The sequence below is a fragment of the Phyllostomus hastatus genome, unplaced genomic scaffold (genome assembly GCF_019186645.2).
Source record: "Phyllostomus hastatus isolate PE091 unplaced genomic scaffold, TTU_PhHast_1.1 phas_scaffold_46, whole genome shotgun sequence".
NCBI classification, from domain to species: Eukaryota; Metazoa; Chordata; class Mammalia; order Chiroptera; family Phyllostomidae; genus Phyllostomus; species Phyllostomus hastatus.
In genome coordinates, this window is record NW_025334032.1 from 19,222,240 (window position 1) to 19,240,886 (window position 18,647).

The 18,647-nt window shown below is 39.4% G+C and overlaps 1 protein-coding gene across 4 annotated transcripts in view; it reads left to right on the top strand.

Moving 5' to 3' along the window:
- Positions 1–2,412: 2,412 nt before the first annotated feature.
- The window catches only part of CDC16 (cell division cycle 16), a 42,978-nt gene continuing 26,743 nt past the window's right edge, over positions 2,413–18,647 (top strand). For all 4 annotated transcript variants that reach the window (XM_045821691.1, XM_045821690.1, XM_045821692.1 and 1 more), the window contains exons 1-13: positions 2,413–2,636; positions 6,061–6,115; positions 6,216–6,313; positions 7,484–7,522; positions 7,846–7,986; positions 9,773–9,932; positions 10,953–11,044; positions 11,748–11,881; positions 12,896–12,975; positions 14,021–14,070; positions 14,988–15,061; positions 16,646–16,771; positions 18,073–18,225. In XM_045821691.1, the coding sequence (XP_045677647.1) occupies positions 2,589–2,636; positions 6,061–6,115; positions 6,216–6,313; positions 7,484–7,522; positions 7,846–7,986; positions 9,773–9,932; positions 10,953–11,044; positions 11,748–11,881; positions 12,896–12,975; positions 14,021–14,070; positions 14,988–15,061; positions 16,646–16,771; positions 18,073–18,225 (1,250 nt within the window). In that variant the 5' untranslated portion in view covers positions 2,413–2,588. The remainder of the gene's footprint in view (positions 2,637–6,060; positions 6,116–6,215; positions 6,314–7,483; positions 7,523–7,845; positions 7,987–9,772; positions 9,933–10,952; positions 11,045–11,747; positions 11,882–12,895; positions 12,976–14,020; positions 14,071–14,987; positions 15,062–16,645; positions 16,772–18,072; positions 18,226–18,647) is intronic.

The following is an 18,647-nucleotide window of genomic DNA, read 5'->3' on the forward strand; positions in this document are numbered from 1 at the left end:
GCTTCCTTGGCCTTCACTTTCATTATTCTTCTGCCACTGGCTGCATTTTAGAGGTTTGCCCTCCCTACCCCATGGCAATAAGGAGTGGGTAAGTCACTTGGCTACAGTGTTGGAAAGAAGAGATGGTCCTGGAAAGGGTAGTCCATGTCAATGCACTTTGAGTAGGTTTCCAATAGGAAGGATGAATGTTCTCTGATCCATCTATATATTTTACCTTGTTGTAATAAAAGCATGATTTTGGATGGCTGACTTGGTTAGGTAATGTGGTAGGCAGAATAACTGCCCACAAGGTACCCAAGCCCAATTCCTGAACTTGTGAATATGTTTCTTCAAATGGCAAAAAGGACTTTGCTGATGTGATTAAGTTAAAGGTTTTATTATTTTTTATTTGTATTTTGCAATTGATTCATGGTGCTGCAAGTCGGTACATTCTAGTTTTTGCTTGAGTTAACCTTTCTCTGGATTAAGCCAATTCCATTGGTTACTTTCAAAGGATAATACAAAAATTTCAGGCCATTCTTTCAGATTTAATAAATTTTTGCTCTCCAGAAAAAAGAGGGATATATAGTTTTATTTTTAAAATATATTTTTGTACCTTTTTCCATTACCATTTATCCCTACTATACCCTCTTCCACCTCCTTATTATTATTTTTTATCCTCACCCAAGGATATTTTTTCATTGCTTTTAGAGAGAGAAAGGTATAGAAACATTAATGTGAGAGAGAAATATTGATTGGTTGTCTCCCACACATGCTGTGGACTGGGGATCTAACCCATGATCTACGTATGTGCCCCAACTGGGAACTGAACCTGCAACCTTGGTTACCTGAAGATGCTCCAACCAACTGAGCCACACTTGCCAGGGCAAGGGAGGTATATAGTTTTAGAGAGGGTATATAGATAATACCTTTTTAGAAAACTAATGTCAGGATTAAAAAAAAATTTTTTGACATGTAAAATTCTAGAATCTTGGTTGCCCCATCTAATTCCTAATCAGAACTATGCAGGTGGCAATAAGGAGTATGTGAATCTAGGAGCCACAAGAAGTCCTATTATCAGATCCCAAAAGCTATGTACAAACATGTTTCAGGATCAGATGCTAGAAAAGATTTTAAATGAGTCAATTACCCTGGGTTACTTGGGTGGGTGCAATGTAATCACAAGGCCCTTGTAAGTGAGAGAGGCAGGAGGGAGAGTCACAGTCAGAGAGATTTAACGATGCTACTCTGCTGGCATTGAAGATGGAGGAAGAAGCCACCGGTCAAGGAATGCTGGCAGCCTCTCGAAGCTGGAAAAGGCAAGGAATTGTATTCTCCCCTAGAACCTCTAGCAAAAAAAGCATCCCTGCCAACACCTTGACGTAAGCCTTGTGAGGCCCATTTTAGGTAGTGATTGGAGATTAGAAAACAAAATTAGAACTCTGCCAAATGTTTACAAACTCAGGTGTGTTTGACTGATAGGAGAAATTCTACTTATTTTCCTCGTCTCACATTCTCCCCCTGTATTTGCCCTCAGATTCTGTCGGGCAGGCCAGGGTGATCAGACATCACCTGGGGGGATAATTGGGGATGAGGAATTTGATCATATATGAGAGACGGATGCTGGCTAACTTGACAGAATTCTTCTAAAATTGGACAACATATAGAGCAACATAAAGTCCAAAAGTGAGAACTAGTTGACAAAGAGTTCAGTGCTTTCCCTGATAAGGGAGCCTGAGTAGGGTTTGGTGGATGAGAGCCTTTGTCGAGGGAGTGATACAGTATATGGTCATTTGTGACTGGCTTCTTTCACTAAGCATCTTGCATGTTGCAGCCTGTGTCAACACTTAATTCAATTTTTTTACTGAGTAATATTCCATGGCATAGATTCATAGTTTTACTAGATCATTTTTTTTTAATGTACTTTTGATCAGCATTCTTTACTGAAGTTGAGGAACGAGCCTTTTGGGTTTGCTTGCAAAAAGACGACCTGAGACACTTGGATATGATTATAATGGTAAAAGTTTATACATCTTGTTCCAAGGCTTGAAGTGTGTGCTCATTTAACCCTCACAAACAGCCTCTGGGAGGGGTATTGTTACTTTCACATATGGTTAAAAACGAGGGACATTCGGAATCAAAGAACTCACTCAAAACTAGGTAAATGGGGCTGAACTCGAACCAGGCCCAGACCCAGAGTTCCCGAGCCCCGCCGAGAACGAGTTAATGAGTGGACGATGCAAGGACACGTAAATGGGCTGCGCACACTAGGGAACTCGAGCCGAAGAGAAAAAGGGTCCAGCCACCCAGCCGCCTCATCCTAGGAACCGAAGAACACCGAGAGAGCCTCGGAACCTATGGCGCGACGCCCGTTTCCGGTGCCGGAGGGGGACACGTTTGCAGAGGACTTCCGGGGCGAGGCCCGGCCGGGAGCGGAAGAACCCCGGCGGCTGCAGCGCGGCACGGGCAGTTCGGCACGGGTAGTTCAGCTGGGTTCCAGGAGTTCGCAGCGTGGGTTTGGAGTCAAGGTCTGTTCCGCGGGCAGCTGGAAGGGAGTATACACGTCTCGACGGCGGAGGGCGCACGGCCGGACTCCCGGCCGCTTGGCCATGAACCTGGAGCGGTTGAGGAAGCGCGTCCGGCAGTACCTAGACCAGGTGGGCAGCCGCCTCGAAGAACGCGCGGGCCCTGGGACTCGCGAGGGGATCCTGCCGCGAGCTTGTCCGCGGGGATAACTGCGTTCGGGGGTTTGGTGGTGCATGGCCTGGCCCGGCCTGGGCTTCTAGGGTAAAACACCCGAAGGGCGGGATCCAGTCCTCCAGTCTTCTCTGCAGCTGGGAGGATGAGTTAACACTGAAAACAGAAGTCACCTAAACGCAGTGTGAGGCTTACAGGTGCTTAAGGTCCCGCTCTGCAGCTGACCTAACTCCTGGGCCCACAGTGGGTGCTCAGTACAGACTTACTGTTAAGTGGAAGTTAAAAAATTATTTTGGGAGGAAAGTTGCAGGGTGACCTTTAAATTTAGCTAGCTAATAGAAAATTTTTGAGAAGTTGTAATTCTCATTTAGCCAAATTTGAGTGAAGAAACAAACTTGTCTCACATCAGTACTTTAAACTACATCTGTATTCCCTGCACTGCCCTTCAATGAATAACAAACAGTGTGTAAGGAAAGAACTGTCTCCAAAATCAGCAGCATCAGTTTAATCTACCATGTCACTTAAATTTTTAAAAGATTTTATTTTATTTTTAGAAAGAGGGGAAAGGAGGGAGAAAGGGAGAGAAACAGCAATCTGTTGCCTCTCACATGCACCCCATCTGGGGTCGGGCAGAAACCCACGCATGTGCCTTGATGGAAATCAAACTTGTGACCCTTAGCTTTGCGGGACCACGCTCATCCAACGCTGGTCAAGGCTGATGTCACTTAAGTTTTAGTAAAATGTTTGCTCTCCCAATAAATTGGAAACCAAGGAGGGGAGAGAAAAGCTTGTTGAATGTGAGATTTTCGGAATTGGTTGTGAAATGATGCTACCAAATGTTGCCATTACTTTGGTGGGCTGTATTTTGGTTTCCCATAAACCAATTGCACAGATGCCTCCTGAGCACTTTTTCTGTGGCACTAGGGATACAGTAAGGAATGAGACAGGCCTGGTTTCCGCCCTTGGGGCACTTACTGCATTGAGCTGATTTGTAACAGGTCTCAAGCATTCCTCCTCCCAGTCTGAAGAATGAATTCCTAGTTTGCATCCAGGAGGACTGGGGCAAAGATTGTAGAAAAATTGAGAACCATTACTAATGACTAGATATTGCAAAATAATGATTTAAATTATCTACTGTTTTAGATGCCTGCAGGAACATTTTTTTTTCTGTTTTTGAAACTTTTTTCCTGTCCCCTTACTCTGTTGACACCTGTCAGCTTCTCTGTCTCTATGGGTCTCTTTCTGTTTTTATTCATTTTTTTAGATTCCATTTGTGTGTAAAATCATGCGATATTTGCCTGTCTGACTTATTTCACCTAGCATCATACCGTCTGGGTCCATACATGTTGTCACAAATGGCAAGATTTCATTCTTTTTTATTGCTGACTTATGCCCTCCCCCCATATCTTCGTTGTATATGCATCTACTGATGGACACTAGGTTGCTTCCCTATTTTGGCTATTGTAAGTAATCCTGAAATGATCATGGGGTGCATATATCTTTTTAAATTAGTGTTTTGGTTTTTCTTTGGATAAAGACCCAGAAGTGGAATTGCCGGGTCATATATTTTTAATTTTTTCAGGAAACTCCATACTGTTTTTCATAGTGACTGCACCAGTTTGCAATCCTACCAGCAGTGCATGAGGGTTCTCATCTTCTCCACATCCTCACGGGCACTTCTTTGTTGATTTATTGATGATAGCCATTCTGACAGGTGTGGGGTCATAATCTCATTTTGATTTTAATTTGCATTTCCCTGATGATTAGTGATGTTGAGCATCTTTTCATATGTGTATTGGGTATCCATATGACATCTTTGGAACAGTGTGTGTTCAAGTCCTCTGCCCATTTTTTAAATTGGGTTCTTTATGTTTTTGGTGTTAAGTTGTATGAATTCCTTAGATTATTCTGGATATTAACCCCTTATCAAATGTATCGTGTCGGCTGAAAAGTCCATATGTTTTTTTTTCCTCAAAGTAAGACACATTTTTCATTTTATCAATAACTTGATTGATTTAGATATTTTGAGTATGTCTGCTATCTCCCATGTGATAGGTATAATGTTGATTGTTCTCAGTTAATGTTTTGATTTGATCATTGTCTTTAGCTGGTCTACCCCACAGTGGAACATCATCCAGCAAGAAATCTTCCACCTGAAACTTTGTAGACCACTTTTGACACATTCGATCAGTCACAGCACTTCCGTACACTGCACAATCTTTTTTTGTGTTTCCCATGTGTTTTTACCTTTCTTGAAATGATAAAGCATAATTGCTGAAATTTCACTTATTTTCTTCCACCTTCAATATTAAAATGGCTACACAAAAGCTCACCAGTTTTGATAAGTTTTTACAAAATGCACATTGAGTCCTGGCTAGTGTGGCTCAGTGGATTGAGTGCTGGCCTGCAAACTAAAGGGCTGCTGGTTTGATTCCCAGTCAGGGTACATGCCTGGGTTGCAGGCCAGGTCCCCAGTAGTGGGTGCATGAGAGGCAACCACACATTGATGTTTCTCTCCCTCTCTTTTCCTTTCCCTTCCCCTCTCTAAAATAAATCAGTAAATTTAAAAAAAACGCACGTTGCTATGACAGATGTCACAATACAATCTTAACAAAATTGTTTCAAGTGAAGTTAGATAATGAAGTACTACTAGAGCCATATTACAGAAAAAAAAAACAAAACAATGTTTTTGGCCAACCCAATAACATTTGTGATTATCTTCACCCATTCAGTAGGTCAGCTTTTTGTTGGTTTCTTTCACTGTGCAAAAACTTTATTTTGATGCAGTCCTATTTTGCTTATTTTTCCTTTTGTTTCCCTTGCCCAAGACATATCCAAAAAGATATTGCTAAGTGATGTCAAAGAGTTTATTGACTATGTTTTCTTCTAAGAATTTTGATTTTAGGTCTTACATTTAAGTCTTCAATCCATTTAGAGTTTATTTTTGTATATGGTACAATTTCAGTGTTTTGCATGTAACTGTTCATTTTCCCTAGTACCACTATTGTGTCCTTGCCTCCTTTGTTGTAGGTTAATTGACCATGTAAATATTTATTTCTGGATTCTGTATTCTATTTCCATTGATCTATATCTCTGTTTCTGTGCCAGTACCTGCTGATACATTTTGTACCGTATGTTTATTTTTTAACTACATTTTTCAACTATTTATGTCAATGATCTTGCAATCATTTTTTAAAAATTGTACCCTTGAATTAAAACTCACTTATTTTGAGATATAAAATAAAGATTTGATTGATAGACCCCCTACTACATGTAAAAAAATTATTGTACTGAGTTGTCACCCTATTATACAGCATTCTGATTATATTAGGTATCTGTTCAAAAGTTGAAATAACAGCATTCATCACTTTTTTTTTAATACAGCAACAATATCAGAGTGCTCTGTTTTGGGCAGATAAAGTAGCTTCACTCTCTCATGGTAAGTGACAAATTCTAATTCTTTTTCCTGATTTTTCTATCTTTAAAATTTTTTATCTCTTACCTTGGCCTCTGACCATTTATGTAATTTTTCCCTCTAGAGGAACCCCGGGACATTTATTGGTTGGCTCAATGTCTTTACCTGACAGCACAGTATCACAGAGCAGCTCATGCGCTTCGGTCACGAAAACTGGACAAAGTAAGTGATTATATGAACTTTAAAGTTTTTCAGAGGTTTTTAAAAACGGTCATTAGATTAGTATTGTAGGTTTATGTTTTATGTCAAAATTATTTAAAAGGATTCAAGTTTCCTTCTATAAAAAGTTATTTATTTATTTATTTTTTAGAGAGAGAGGGGAAGGGTGGGAGAAAGAGAGGGAGAGAAACATCAATGTATAGTAGCTTCTTGCACGCCCCTTACTGGGGACCTGGCCCGCAACCCAGGCTTGTGCCCTGACTGGGAATCCAGGCAGCGACCCTTTGGTTCTCAGGCTGGCACTCAATCAACTGAGCCACACCAGCCGGGGCTCAAGTTTTCTATTCCTAATCTCAGTCACCTTGTTTTTTCCTCCACCTCTAGTCACCAAGTTTCGAAAATTCTGTTCTCTGAATAGCTCTGAAGTTATGGATAGTCCTTTCTCATTATCATTCAGACATGTCAGGCGTTTAATTTATCTGTTTTGTTGTTTTTGTCTTTCTTTTCTCTTTTCTCCAGTAACATCTTTCCCACTTCTTACTTCCCACCTTCTCTGTTTCCAGTTTATCTTTTAAACTATCATAGGGGTGGTCTTCCTAAAACACAGATCTGACTGCGTCACTCACAGTACCTCTCAGTGATCTCCCGTTTCCTACAGTATAAAATTGGATGCATTAGCATTAATAGACTCCCAGGGTCCTTTATGATTTCTCACCAGTCTGCTTCTAACCTCCCACCATCATCGGTACATGGAACAGGTACTCCTGTCATGCTGGTCACTTGCATTTCTTTAGGCTTGAGGCAGTTATTCAGGCTCAGTTCCTGGAATACTGACCAACTCTCGTTTACCTTCTCCCCTGCAGATGTTTTCTTCTTTAAGTGGCTAGTCCTCTTCATGTCTTCCTTTCATGGTTGTGAAAGAAACAGTGTGCTGTGTTTGTGTCTCCCTGCTTTAACCTCCTCGAGGACAGGTTCTTACTCCTTGTTGAATCCTCGGTGCCTAGTAAAGCAGTGGTGTATGATGACTGTGGGTTAAAGAGACTGACTTGTTTTCTCTGCAAGAGTAAAAGGAGAAATGATGAAAGTAGCTTTCTTTATTTCATCCTCACAGTTTTCAGAGTGAAGATGCATGTTATCTTGACAACTATTTTAATAGATTAATTTCTTTTCTAGTTGTATGAGTCCTGCCGCTACCTTGCAGCTAGATGCCATGTAAGTGTGCTCTCAGTTTCCTTTTTATTTGATAAAAGTTTAATTATGTGTGTGTTACGTATACTTCACATATGTATGAGAATTCTAACGATAGAGTTTGGCAGATTAATATTTTGTGAGGAAATGTCCTTTTTTAAAATATTGTTTGGTATGAAATATTGATTCTCCCATTACATGCATGAAGAAAATTCTGCTTTAGACATTTTAAATTTGAGTAATGAATGGGCATAATATTCATTACGCTCCTAAAATCTGCAGTATTTGTCTCTATATCTAGTGTCAGAAGTCATGGCTGATGAACAGTATTTCTGTTTTCCATATAGTACGCTGCGAAAGAGCATCAGCAGGCTCTTGATATTCTTGATATGGAGGAGCCAATCAACAAACGATTATTTGAGAAGTACTCAAAGGATGAAAGTGGCTTGAAAGACCCCTCCAATGACTGGGAAATGTCACAGTCCTCAGTAAGTAATACTGTAACGAGCATGCTTCATTACCATCAGTAGGAATTACCCACACAGTATAGCAACCATAAATCATTTTCTTCTGCTTGAGTATAACCATGTTAAAATAGTTTGGTTGCCACCTTACTTAAGTTACCCACCAAAACCCAAAAAGATTGTGAGACATTTCTGAGCTATCAGTTGGAAGCTGTAATTACATTCTCAGATTCTTGAATCTGAATTAGGCTAATTTGAGATTTTCCTTCTCATATTTGATGCCTTAAACTATTCCTCACAGGTGGAATAATTTTTATCCTTACTGTGATTCAACAGTGTTTATATCTACCCCCAAGAAACTTTGATTACCTTAGATTGTTTCTTTACGGAGAGTGGTTTGGCATTTCCATTTATGATAGTTTATATGTTTCAGTTTGCATACTTTTTATGTGCATGAAATTGCAAATTCCTTGCTGGCAAAGATTATATATATTAAGTGACATCTGCAGTCAGGTTACTAATCTGAACTGTTACTCTTCTTTTTGTTCTAATTTTTAGAACAAAAATCCTTTCTCGAGAAATAACCCACATGTCATGCAGTTCATTCACTTACAGTGTGCAGTTGCTTGGCTCTCGGTGTTTCCACAGAGCGGAGCAGCCCTCACCCCAGTCAGTTTTAGGGCCTCGGTGTTAACTGCACTTCAGAAAGAAACCTGGAACTGCTTAGCTGTTGCCCATCAATTCTCCCATTTTTCTAGTTTTTTTTTATGACATTAAGAAACTTGGTTACTTTTCATCTCAAAAATGTAGAAACACTATACATTTTTTGGTGCTTTCTTTTTCTCTTACCTTATGTTTTTGGACTGTTTGTCTGTTTATGTTCTAGAAAGTGTACATCTTTCTGCCAAGAAATGCATTTATGACAGCTTGGTATTATTTTTGGACCTCTTATCCATTCATTTATCTGTTAAGAAATACATGATTTACTTGTAATCTATTGTTATTTATTTTATAAAATTACTTAAAAAAATAACTCATCAGATACTGCGTAGGTCTATAGTTCTTTCATAAGATCCTCCAGTAGTTTTTTAAGTTTTGGTGTTATGATGAATCTTCTTCATCCCTTTGCCAGTTTTAGCTTTTTCCCCTTTTAGGATCATCATTACGCTCAGTTTTGTGTTTCCTGAGGTTCAGATCTTGGAACATCAATCAGATTTCTGCTTTCTCTTGTTAATGATAATAGTGAGGGAATAGCACCTTACCATGTGCTAGCTCCACAGAGAGTGTTACCTCTGCTCCTCACAGAGCCCTGTAAGTTAATGAGAAAAGGAAACCAAGGCCAAGAGAGGTGATATCACTTGTCTAAGGTCACTAGTATGTGTGGGAACTGGGATTTGTACTCAGGTCTGTCCAGTTCCAGAAAGTCATGCTCCTAACCACCGGACTACATTGCTGCCAGATCCTTTCGATGAGATCCACCCATCAAATTGTACTACAGTTTGATGTACTATATTTGTGTTGTTGGTGTCCCTAAATCATTACCCTGTTTGAGACACAGCAGGTAATGAAGGAAGTAGCAGTGGCGTGTACATGACAGGGATTTGTGGAAGTGAGGAGGGCCTAGCGACCATAGGTTAGAGGAGCCTTATTTGCCCTCGTGTTTCTGTTTATACTGTGTCGGACAGTGGGGTGGGAAAATCCTTTTAGATGTAAAAAGGTCTCAGCCTTCAGATTGTATAAAATTTTTGATAAATAAAGTTTATCAAAAATATATTGACTTAGTATGTGACTCATCGTATTTTTCCAACAGATAAAGAGTTCTATTTGTCTTTTACGAGGGAAAATCTATGATGCTCTAGATAACCGAACCCTAGCTACCTACAGCTATAAAGAAGCTTTGAAGCTCGACGTCTACTGTTTCGAAGCGTTTGATCTTTTGACGTCACACCACATGTTGACAGCCCAAGAAGGTTTGGAAACTCAGGTGTTTTTATATTTAGCACAATTGATACTCTTTTTTTATTTTTATTTTTTTCCTGTGAAATCTGTAGAATCAAGAGCAGGCTCTGTACAGATTTAGATTTAATAGACTTATTAACTTCCTTAACTTCAAATATGAAGTGCAGTACAGAATACAGTATTGTGCAGTGCCCACTGCGGGCAGAATCTCGGGATTGTGATGTGATGGGGCCATGTTTTTGAGAAGTGATTTGAGGTCTTGTAAACCAAGATTCGAATATCTGATTACATGGCTCTCTACCAGACTGCACATTAAATCCCCAAGGAACTTTAAAGACATCAGTGTGCAGGTCCCAACTCCAGACTGGTTGAATCAGAGTCTCCGGTGGGGAGACTCTGGCGTGGTTTAAAGCTTCCACATGATCCTAAGGTACAAAAAACAGCTGAGAACCATTGACCGAAGGCGTCAGCAGCAATGTGAGGTGGATAAACAAGAGAAACCGAACATGCAGATGTTATTTTAATGGGTTTCCAACATATTTTAGCCTAGCGCAGTCATTCTCAGGGTGATTTTGCCTCCCAGGAGACATTGAGCAGTACCTGTAGACATTTTTGATTGGTGTAACTGGGGACAGGGTGGGAGGGTTGGAGGTTGCTACTGATTGCTCGTAGGTAGAGGCCAGAGATCCTGCTAAATGCCTGTGGTGCACAGGATAGCCAACACGGCAGAGGATTACTCTCACAAAGTGCTGAAGTGCTGAGGGTGGGAAGCTGGCTTGGTGGGCTGTCAACGTGGTGGGTCATCGGTCAGAGTCACCCGGGAGGCTTCCTGGCAGGGCCCTCCAGGGAGTTCTCATCGCTGGGCCTGCAACCACTGTCTTCCCTTTCTCTGGTGCATTTTGATCTTGTCATTTTCTCCTTTGGGTTTGATTTACTTAGGCCAAGAGCTATAGAAGAATGTTTTTCATTGCTAATGTTTTTTCTTCCATCAGTATTGTGAGGACATTCTTTTTTTTCTCAATGTTTTTAAGAAAAAGAACTTCTTGAATCACTACCTCTTAGCAAGCTTTGTACTGAAGAACAAGAGTTACTACGTTTTCTATTTGAGAACAAATTAAAAAAGGTAAATAAAACACAGTATTTGCATTATGTAAGTATCTTGTTTCACTCAATTTGGCCTCTGTTCTTTTACTAGTTAAATTTTTAGAAATTAATTTTTATTAATTTAGCACTTTTGCAAGAGTAGATTTATATTATTTAAAACATATGATGCGGCCCTGGCTGGGTAGCTCAGTTGGTTGGAGCGTTGTCTGACATGCTGAAGTTGCTGGTTTGATCCCCAGCCAGGGCACATAGAAGAAGCAACCAGTGAATGCATAAAATGAGTGGAGCAACAGATCGGTGTTTCTCTGTCTTCTCCCTTCTTCTCTCTAAAATCATTAAATACAAATTTAGAAAAGAAAAAATATATATGATTTCTTAAAAAGCTTCTAAAAATACCTGCCTTCCTCCCAGGGACTACTTACACTAAAATACTGAACTATGCGATAAATTGAATGATGTTGCATGAAAATGAGGATCTTTGTCTTATGTGTCCTGAACTTCTACTTTGTAAAATACATCCTACTGTGGAATTCTGTGGTAAAATTGAGAAGAGAATTAAATTAAGTTCATTGAGAGTATACTGATGAGTCTTGAGGTTAAAAATGTTTCTAGAGGCTCACACAATGTCCTTATGTAAATCTTTTAACCACATGGGTCAGATGGAGCCTGCCTTTTAATTTGGTGTAGCTCACTGAGTTTATGTTTACTTTCTTCTATTTCAGTATAATAAACCAAGTGAAACGGTCATCCCCGAGTCTGTAGATGGTTTACAAGAGAATCTGGATGTGGTTGTATCTTTAGCTGAAAGACATTATTATAACTGTGATTTTAAAATGTGCTACAAGCTTACTTCTGTGTAAGTATATCGCTCATTTTTATGTAGGAACATAAGAGTTCAGTCCATTTTACCTAAGAAATGCTTGGGACATGATTTCTGAGTAATCTAGAAATTGATGCTAATTTAAGTTGCCCTTACTACTTTGCAAAGTAACAAAGGGGGCACTGTTTTAAAAGAGCATTTAGAGACACCGGTTTATACACATCTGTAGGACTTTCCATTAACTTGGGGGTATACATGTCTCATTTCAGTCTTTGATAATTTGCAAGTTTGAAAACACCATTCTGGGAGAGGGGTGGGGGGGCAGAAAACTCTACTTGAGCAACAATAAAATTCAAAAGTATTTAATTTAAAAAAGATTAAAAAAAAAAAAAAAAAAAACCTTGAGCCAAACAAACAAACAGAAAGAAAATACTATTATGGCACACAGTTTTATAAAACTCCTTCTTTGTTAGAAACTAGTAAAATCCTGTAGATAATGATGCTTAGTCACTGACTAGCCAAGCCATCTTGCCCCACACCAAATTTCCAGGGTACACAGCTCAAACTTGTCCTTTAACTGAATTACGTATACTATTTTTAATGGGTTTTTAGGGTTGCTTAAATCCTTGAATTCAGAAAAATTTTAATTGATAAGTATTTGTGATCTGTTTTATATTTCACATTTTTTTTGATTCTTCTAAATAATTGGACTAATTTTATGTTACGGTTCTATTGATTTAAAGTAAATCAGTGAGATTTTAAAAAATTTTTTATTGTATTTTTTATTACCATTTATCCCCCATATACCCTCCTACCCCCACAATGTTTGTTTTTATTCCTTCTAAATAAACCAGAATTTTCCTTTTATTTATAACCTAATCATGGCCTTGACTGAACCAACCTGAAGGCAGTGGTATTGAGAGAGTAAAACAAGCATTATAACCAACAGGGTTGTACACAGTGCTGTAATGACTACTTAAACACGGCTCACTGTAGTGAGCGCTGGTATGTGCTGACTCTGGGGTAGTGATGTGTTGCTTTAACTTTCAGAGTAATGGAAAAAGATCCTTTCCATGCAAATTGCTTACCTGTGCACATAGGGACACTTGTGGAGCTGAATAAAGCAAACGGTAAGAATTTTTCTGTTAACTTGAAATTTTGTCTCACAAGTCCTGGATAATTGAGATTGTAGGTAACAACGTAATGAAGTTCTACAATAAAAGTAACAGCTAGGGGAAGAAATGCTTACCAGAGAGACCAGTGGTCTGTTCTGTTATCTCAGCAACACACTATTTCTTCATCACTGCTTCCTTGTCTCAAATGTAATTTGTGGTCGAAGAGTTGGATGGCAGTTTTGCCTTTTTTCTCTCTTTCTGTGAAATCCTTAAGCAAACTGATACGACAAGAGTCTGTAACTTCTTAGAAATTGGAAGGGGGCAGACTTTTTTTGCTCAGGTTTTCTATACTTTAACATTTTAGAAACATTTAGTTGTGTTTGGACTGTATTTGCCCTTAAACCTTTTAAACTGTGTAATGAGTTCTGTTAAATGGAAGAAAAGCCTGCCACTACCCCAGCTGCGAATCTCTGCTGGCCCAAGTGTGGCCCGTGACCCATAGCATCACGTCTCCAGGCAGCTTGTAGGAGATTCAGACTCCCAGCTGCCCCAGTCTAGTGGACTCAGGCCTGTACGTAGGACCCATCATCGTCACATGCCCAGGACTCACACATTACTTGAGGAAATCATCTGGCTGTTTGGATAAACTTGAGAGCGTGGTCGCCCACATGGGTTGTGGGTGATTATCATGGTCCATATAGGCCCCTGGAGTAAGAGACAGGAGTTTTTAAGATAGGTGAGGTGCTTTGAAATAATCTCTTAAGGAGCATGAAGTGCTTCGTCTCCAGTCACTCAGCAAATGCTCAGTGCCCACCATGGGATGCACGGTGCGTGAGGAATTGGTTGGGGGTGACTTGAATGATACAGCCATAGTATCTGCCCCTTGGAGTTTCTGTATTTCATCAGGTAAGTGAATTTTGTATCTAGAAAGAAAGGAAAGAATGCAGTCATTGCTGTGAGAACATGATTTATATGATTGTGAAGAGTTATAACTGGGGGAAAGTGATAACCTTAAAATTCATTTGATGTGAATAATTTTATTCTTTTTTTTCTAATGTAGAGCTTTTCTATCTTTCTCATAAATTGGTGGATTTATACCCTAGCAACCCTGTAAGTAAATACAAGCTTTTTTTCTTAAAGTGTTTTTTTCTTCTCACTTGAACTTAAAGAAAATGCTTAATTAGTATTTAGAAAGTAGCTTATATTTAAGATTAAGCAAATATGTTTTATTTTAGGGTGTTGGAGCAGAATCTCCTAGTGCTTATGATAATTAGAAGCAACATTAACTTTCTCAGTTCATGAAGGTATTTTTTAGTGTACTCGAAACATAACTTAAAAATCTTCATCTTTTTCTGATTATAGAAATTGTATATGTTTATTATTAAAAATACTTAACATACAGAAAAATAAAATACTGAAAGTCAAAGTCACATTCCCACCTGTTATAAGTAATGCTAATAATTGCTTGGTGGCTTTCTCACAGTGCATACATAAGGTAATTTACTGGATTGTGCACTGATTCTTCTAAACGGCCATGGATCAGAACTAAGATCTGGAAGTTGAAAATGGAATCAGGAACTGTGTCCTTAAAAAGGACAAGAGTCAGGAATCAGGGTCTGAGTCTCAGGTGAGAATCTGGACCCTAGACCAGTGTGAAAATAATTACAAAGAGGTAAAACATGCAAGAGATGTCATCTAGTGACGTAGAACCCGGGAGAATTGGGGTCGGGCCAGGGAAGACTCACAGTGCAGGTGGGAGGCCAGGGCTCAGGCTGCATCTGAGATAGGATGTGTTCAGGAGCCTTGTCTTACATTCAGTGCTGTAGCGAAGTGATTGAAGGCATCTTGAGGAAATGCTGTGGAGATTTGGTTCTTTTCATTCCTTACTAGACAGCCTGTCTCAGAGAAAATTTGTACTTGAACTAGAATGTAGGATGGAACACCATGTCTGTCCACTAACCTAATTTGTTAGGTATTTTTAACTCAAAGTTCAGATCTTTGGTCATGGTAAATTTTGAACTTTGTAGGTGTCTTGGTTTGCAGTAGGATGCTATTATCTCATGGTTGGCCATAAGAATGAACATGCCAGAAGATATCTCAGGTATGAATTTATTGTATTCCTCACTCTCTAGTGAACTGGTAGGAAGAGATTTCTTGCTCATCTGCTTTAATGCAATAAATAGTAAGTTTTTTAAAAGAAGTGTAAAAGAACAGATGTTTTATTCGGCAGATTCAGTTCAGTGGTATCAGTTACACACCTTGCTCTTTATAAGATGTCATGAGGGAGAGAAAAGTATATCAGTGGTATAGACCTTGTTCTCGAGGAAGTTATATTTAAGTTTTTATTTATAAATGAGAAATACAACAGAATAGAGAACAATATAAAGTAGTTTGAAAGGTTCTGTCTTTTATTTACAGAGATGCTATTAACCATTTACTTTTAGAATTTCTTTTGTTAAGAAGATGACTTAAGTGAGATTAGGGTCATTAAATGGGACTGTAAAACAGAATTCTTGGCATAGTGGACTGACTTATACAAGGACCTGCTGTGGTTTCAGTTTAAGGAATTCGTTGCAGCCCAATCAAGTATTATTCAATTATGCAAGTACAGGAAAATGTCTATATGTGAAAAATTAATTACTAAAGATTTAAAATATAATGATACTTGTGATTTACTGCACATGAGCAAAATATAAAATTGGATCTAGGGGAAGTGCGTAAACTTTGAACACAGACTTGAATTCTAATCCAGGCTCTGCTGCTTGCTTGGACTAGCCATAATCTCTTGGCAAAGTTAATTTCTCTATAATTTTTTCTAAAAATGGGAATTACATAATATTTGTATCCCGGGATTGTTAGGAAAATGGATAAGATGACATAAAAGGATCCTGTCCTGGGAAGCAAACAGGGAGAGTGTCTGGTTAGTTGTGTTAAGTGTCTCACAAAACCTCGCTGGAACTTTTTCCCGGAGTGAGGAGATGGTGTGTGCTCTGGAACTGTTTCTGAGCCATGCTTTTTTGAGTTAGTATGCTTATTTGCTGACGGACTCCAGGTGAAACAGGGAACGTTTGGGTGAAAGAAAACTTAGAAAATAAAATTCTAGGAAGTCTGAATCTTACCCTTTACATTTTCCATGTTTTGTGGTGTTTGCTTTATTTCCTGTTGTGGGTCACCAGGGGCCACTGGTTGGAGACTGGCTGTTTCAGCCTGTGTAGCCCCGTTCATGGGACCAGCGGGAATCGCCTGCCACCTTGTGTAGGATTCAGTCTTTCCAGCCTCAGTATACTTATCTTTAAAATATAAATAGTAAGGATTAGATGATGCACATAAGTCATCTAACATGGTGCCTGGCATAAAACAGGCCCTAAATGGTTGCAGCTCCCACCATTTACCTAAGTTGTAAAGTACACTCCTGGATTAAGTAAAATTTGTTAATTCTATACAGAATGCTAATGGGTTCAACTATAGTACCTAAAAGTTGTGAAGCTCTCCTAAAATTTCTTAACCTTTTACTTGTACCGTTAAATATTATTTTTATTTCAAATGAATGAACACAGATGTTACATTAGTGTCTGATATATTGACAGCTCATTTATTTAATTTTAATGTGTTTGAAACCATCAGCTTACCTAAAACTAACACTTTAAGATGACATACATTAATTGAATGAAACATCTCATTTTAGTAAAGCTACGACGCTGGAGAAGACCTACGGGCCCGCGTGGATTGCATACGGGCACTCGTTTGCGGTGGAGAGTGAGCACGACCAGGCGATGGCCGCCTACTTCACAGCGGCTCAGCTGATGAAAGGGTATGGCGGCGCGAATGGGCTCAGCTCCACGGAAGGGGTTTTGTTTTTTGTTTTTTGTTTTTTGTTTTTACTAACAAAGTGAAATTTTACTGCCACTGTCATATTCTTGGTAAACTAAAGAAAAATACCTTGTATCTTGTTACTAGCTTATGGTTATAAAATAACTAGGGAAGTTTAGGGAGAAAGAAGCTGGTGTAGTGATTTTTGTGGTCGGGATCTGACCGCAAAAATCAATGGCTTTCTGGCTCTGGTACTGTGGGCTGGGGAGGCCAGCTTGGGGTTTATATCCCACACTTGTCAGGGGGAACCCTGGAATAATCCCTCTGGAAATTCAGCTGCTGCCTGTGGAGCCCAGCCAGTCTTCTTGCACCTCCTCCCCACTCCCTGCCAGTCTCTTTGTGGTGATGAGATTTCTTCTATCTGTTCTTGGTTATAAGGCTGCTTCTTCTCTCCAGCCAGTGTTTAGTTGGTCATGACTTTTCTTTCTTTCTTTTTTTTTTAAGAGTTTATTTATTTATTTTTAGAGAGAGAGGAAGGGAGGGAGAATGAAAGGGAGAGAAACATTAATGTGTGGTTGCCTCTCGCACATCCCCCATTGGGGACCTGGCCTGCAACCCAGGCATGTGCCCTGACTGGGAGTTGAACCAGTGACTCTTTAGTTCGCAGGCCAGCGCTCAATCCACTGAGCCACACCAGCCAGGGCAAACTTTTCTTTAATTTACTTGTAATTCCAGTTTGGTTCTGGGAGGGGGTTAGTGGAGTTTTCCCTTATTCCTCGGCCATCTTAAGATCTGGGGCTGCTGATTTTTCAGGCCAGTGTGGAGCCGGGACATGGGAGATGGGAATGGGATAAGTTAAAACATCCTTAAATCTGTTCTTCTTGCTGGGACTCCACTGTTTTTCTAGAGTAAACGCTCCTCACTTTGTTGTTAGTCTTTGGTTAACTTCTGAAGTTCTGAACAAGTTTATTTTGATAATTTTTGGTAATGTTCTTAATTGCTTTCATGGAGGAGTGGGTTTTACTCTGCCATTTCAGAAGTTCCTGCAGGGAAATACTTCCAGAGCAGTTCTTCATGGCCCTGGCTGGATAGCTCAGCTGGTTGGAGGGTTGTCCAATATGCCAAAGCTCATTTGACATTCATTAAATATAAGTATATAAAGCTTTAGAAAGAAAACTAAATGCTCTGGTTTTTTGGCTATGTTTAAATTAATCTGCAGACAGGATTTAAGGTCAAAAATTAATTTCTACTGAATTATAAATATTTTTGTATTGAATATGTGAAATTTTTCAATATTTATAGGTGTCATTTGCCAATGCTGTATATTGGATTAGAATATGGATTGACCAATAACTCAAAATTGGCTGAAAGATTCTTTGGCCAGGCCCTGAGCATTGCCCCTGAAGATCCTTTCGTTATGCATGAAGTTGGTGTGGTTGCATTTCAGAATGGAGAGTAAGTACTGAGGGGCCCTTCTGTTTCCTTTGTATGAACAGAATACAACCTCGAGTTTTAGAATGGGATCAGAATGACTCTTCGGTGGGTTTTTATTTTTAAATGTGTACTCTTTTAGGAGGAGGAGGTGGACAGTGAAAAAAAATAGAAAGGGTTATCTTGGCTTTCTTTAAAAATGCTCAGCCTTGGGCTTTGGTCCCCTTTGGTGTGAGCTGTCACAGGCTCTTAAGTTCCAAGACTGGACAGTCGTAGCTAACCCTGTCAAGTCACTGAACCTCACAGCATGGCCCGGGGGACTGCAGAATCCTCAGTCCCCTGTCTCCTTGTTGATTAGGAGTTGGATTCATGCGTTTGAGGAAAGTTTTCCACAGTTTTGAAATGAAAATGTTTTCTGTTTAGTTACCAGTTAATCCAAAAATTAA